The 3,168-nt window shown below is 36.2% G+C and overlaps 1 protein-coding gene across 1 annotated transcript; it reads right to left on the reverse strand.

Annotated features, from left to right (window-relative positions):
• Nucleotides 1-713: 713 nt before the first annotated feature.
• LOC110287900 (olfactory receptor 14C36-like) lies at nt 714-1,724 on the reverse strand. The gene has a single exon (XM_021154397.2). The coding sequence runs from the start codon at nt 1,722-1,724 to the stop codon at nt 714-716; it is 1,011 nt and encodes a 336-aa protein (XP_021010056.2).
• Between the last annotated feature and the right edge of the window lie 1,444 nt (nt 1,725-3,168).

Consider the following 3,168-nt stretch of genomic DNA (forward strand, 5'->3'; position numbering starts at 1 on the left):
TATAGAATACACGAATAGAATGACCTCATCTATATCAACATTATCTATGCACCTATGAATTCACAGAAAGTGAGTTATCATGTATGGTTCTATACATTTCTCAACATTAAGTGTACTAGAGCCAAAATGAGAAGTGGACACAAACATCTATTTTTAATTTAGAAGCAATCTCTAATCGATAATCACTTTCAAGTATAAGAGTAATTTCCTCCAAGACAGTCTGGCTGAGCAAACAAATTAATCTTAAATGAATGATGCATGCCCATCAGTTGATGGCAAGCAAAAAACAAACTTACAGATATTCTTAAAGATTCATTACCTCAATTTCTTTTCAGAGTTTTCTATTGTCTTATAATATATATCTGTTAAATCCATTTGCTTCAAAACTTCTGTTAGTTTCACTGTGCCTCTGTTTAGTTTCTGTTTCCATGCTTTGCCCATTGGTGAGAGTAGGTTGTTGAAGTCCCACACTATTGCTGTGTGCACTTCAATGTGTGCTTTGTGCTTTAACCAAGTTGCTTTTATGAATGTGGGTGTCCTAGCATTTTGTGTGTGTGTGTGTTTCTCAATCTTATCTATTTCATGTGTATATGTATTACTGCTTTCATTTTAGTGATTTGATGATCTTCAGTGTTTGAGCAAGTAAGATTTATTCTATACCTGCTGTGTGTGTCTGTGTGTGTGCCTGTCTGTTTTTGCATAAATGTTTCCTTTTATTTTGTCATTTCTCTTCCTCTAGAAAACTCTGACAAGTACTCATTCTTTTTATATTCAAATCTGAAAGTAATTCTTAATACCACTTTCTTCACAGCCTCCTTTATCTGTTTGTTTCTAAGACTATAGATGATAGGATTTAGGAATGGTGGGACAATGGTATAGAATGCAGAAAGTGTCATCTCCTGAACTACTTCCAATATTACTACTGGAGGTCTTAGATACACATAGGCAGCAGAACTAAGAAACACAGACACCACAATAATGTGAGGGATACAGGTGGAAAAGGCTTTTCCTCTCTCTCCTTTGACAGGAACCTTCAAGACAGCTGATAATATGCGAACATATGATATGGCAATGAAGGTAAAGCAGCTACCACTGAGCCCAATGGCAGTTAGCAAAATTAAGAGTTTGTTGTTAAAGGTGTCAGAGCAAGAAAGCCTCAGCAAAGAGGGGATATCACAGAAGAAATGCGGAATTACTTTAGAGTGACAAAAGGACAGCTGGAAAGTTTTGAACGTGTGCACACTTGCAAGGATAAGAGAGGTAAGTAGGGAAGCCAGTGTCGTCTGAACACAGAATTGATGGTTCATAATCATAGGGTAAAGGAGAGGCTTGCAGATGGCTACATAGCGATCCTGGGCCATGATGGTGAGAAACTGAATCTCTACACCAAAACAAAATAAGACCAAAAAGACCTGTGCTACACATCCGGCCACAGAAATGTTCCTGTGGTCAGTGAAAGAACTGATACAAGCACTAGGCACAGTAACAGATACAAACCCCATGTCTAAAATGGACAGATTCCTGAGGAAGAAGTACATGGGTGTGTTCAGGGTCTGGTCAACTGTAGTAACAATGATGATGATAAGGTTCCCTAACAGGCTGCACAGATACACCAGCAGGAACAGCACACTGAGTAGGATCCTGAGCTCCCAAGTCTCAGCAAAATCTTCCAGCATGAACTCGGTAACCAGGGTAGAATTGGTAACCAGGGTGGAGTTGGCCATAGTCTCAAAGTTCATGTTTACCTGAAAGAGAAAAGCAGTAACTGAGAATAACTTAAATTGTTTGATAGATCACAAGCATTTCTCTTGAAATGGTTTATTTTTGTTCTCTAAAACTGGCCTTTATGTGTGAAAAATCAAGTATATTTTTCTTGGTTTGCATATGATTTTATCATTCTTTATTTTTAATATGTGGCTATATGTCAAATTGTATGATATGATAAGCACTTAGAATTAATTTTCATGATAATAGCTGTCACATGAATACTATTATCTTAATAAATATTATGTTGTTTAATATAAAGTCATGTAATATGGCAAGTTCCTTTTCTACATAATATATCTGCATCAATTAGGATCACCTAGAAGCATCTAAAATGTGGAATATATTTCTAAAACTGTTTATATATACCAGCCCTTTTAGTTGGGAGTCTTCAGTCTCATCTATACCTATTATTCATAGGTTGGGCCTTTTCATTCTGTCTGGATTTCTTGAATGTTTTGAGTTCGGAGCTTTTGCTTTTCATATTTTCTTCGACTCTTGTGTCAATGTCCTTACTTCTGTCTCTTGTATTCTATTGGTGATGCTTGCATCTGTGATTCCTGATCTCTTTCCTAAGTATTCCATCTCCCTTTGTGTTTTCTTTAACATTTCTATTTCCATTTTTTGATCCTGAATGGTCTCGTTCAATTATTTCATTTTGATTTGTGTTTTTCTGTATGTCTTTAAATGATTTATTTGTTTCCTCTTTAAGGGCTTCTACTTGTTAACCTGTGTTCTCCTTTATTTATTTAAGGGAGTTATTTATGCCCTCCTTACAGCTCTCTATCATATTTATGAGATGGAATTTTAGATCTGAATCTTACTTTTCAGGTGCGTTGAGGTATCCAGGGCTTGGTGGTGTGATTACAAGCTGGTACAACCACTCTGGAAATCTGTCTGGTTGTTCCTCAGAAAATTGGACATAGTATTACCTGAGGACCCAACTGTAGCGTTCCTGGGCATATACCAAAAGATGCTCCAAAATATAACAGACTTACATACTCCACTATGTTCATAGCAGTCTTATGTATAATAGCCCGAAGATTGAAACAACCTAGATGTCCCTTCACAGAGGAATGGGTACAGAAAATGTGGTACATTTACATAATGATGAACTATTCACCTATTAATAACAATGACATCATGAAATTCTTAGGCAAATGGATGCATCTGGAGGATGTCATCCTAAGTGAGGTAACCCAGTCACAAATGAACACACATGGTATATATTCACTGACAAGTGGATGTTAGCCATAATAAATAAATAAATAAATAAATAAATAAATAAATAAATACTTGGCATCCAACAATATAACTCACAGATCATTTGAAACACAAGAAGAAGGAAGATCATATCAAACTATGGATGCTACAGGCCTACTCAGAAGGGGAAAGAAAATAATC

This window comes from Mus caroli, unplaced genomic scaffold, assembly GCF_978045245.1.
Source record: "Mus caroli unplaced genomic scaffold, Mus_caroli_1 scaffold_8, whole genome shotgun sequence".
NCBI lineage: Eukaryota > Metazoa > Chordata > Mammalia > Rodentia > Muridae > Mus > Mus caroli.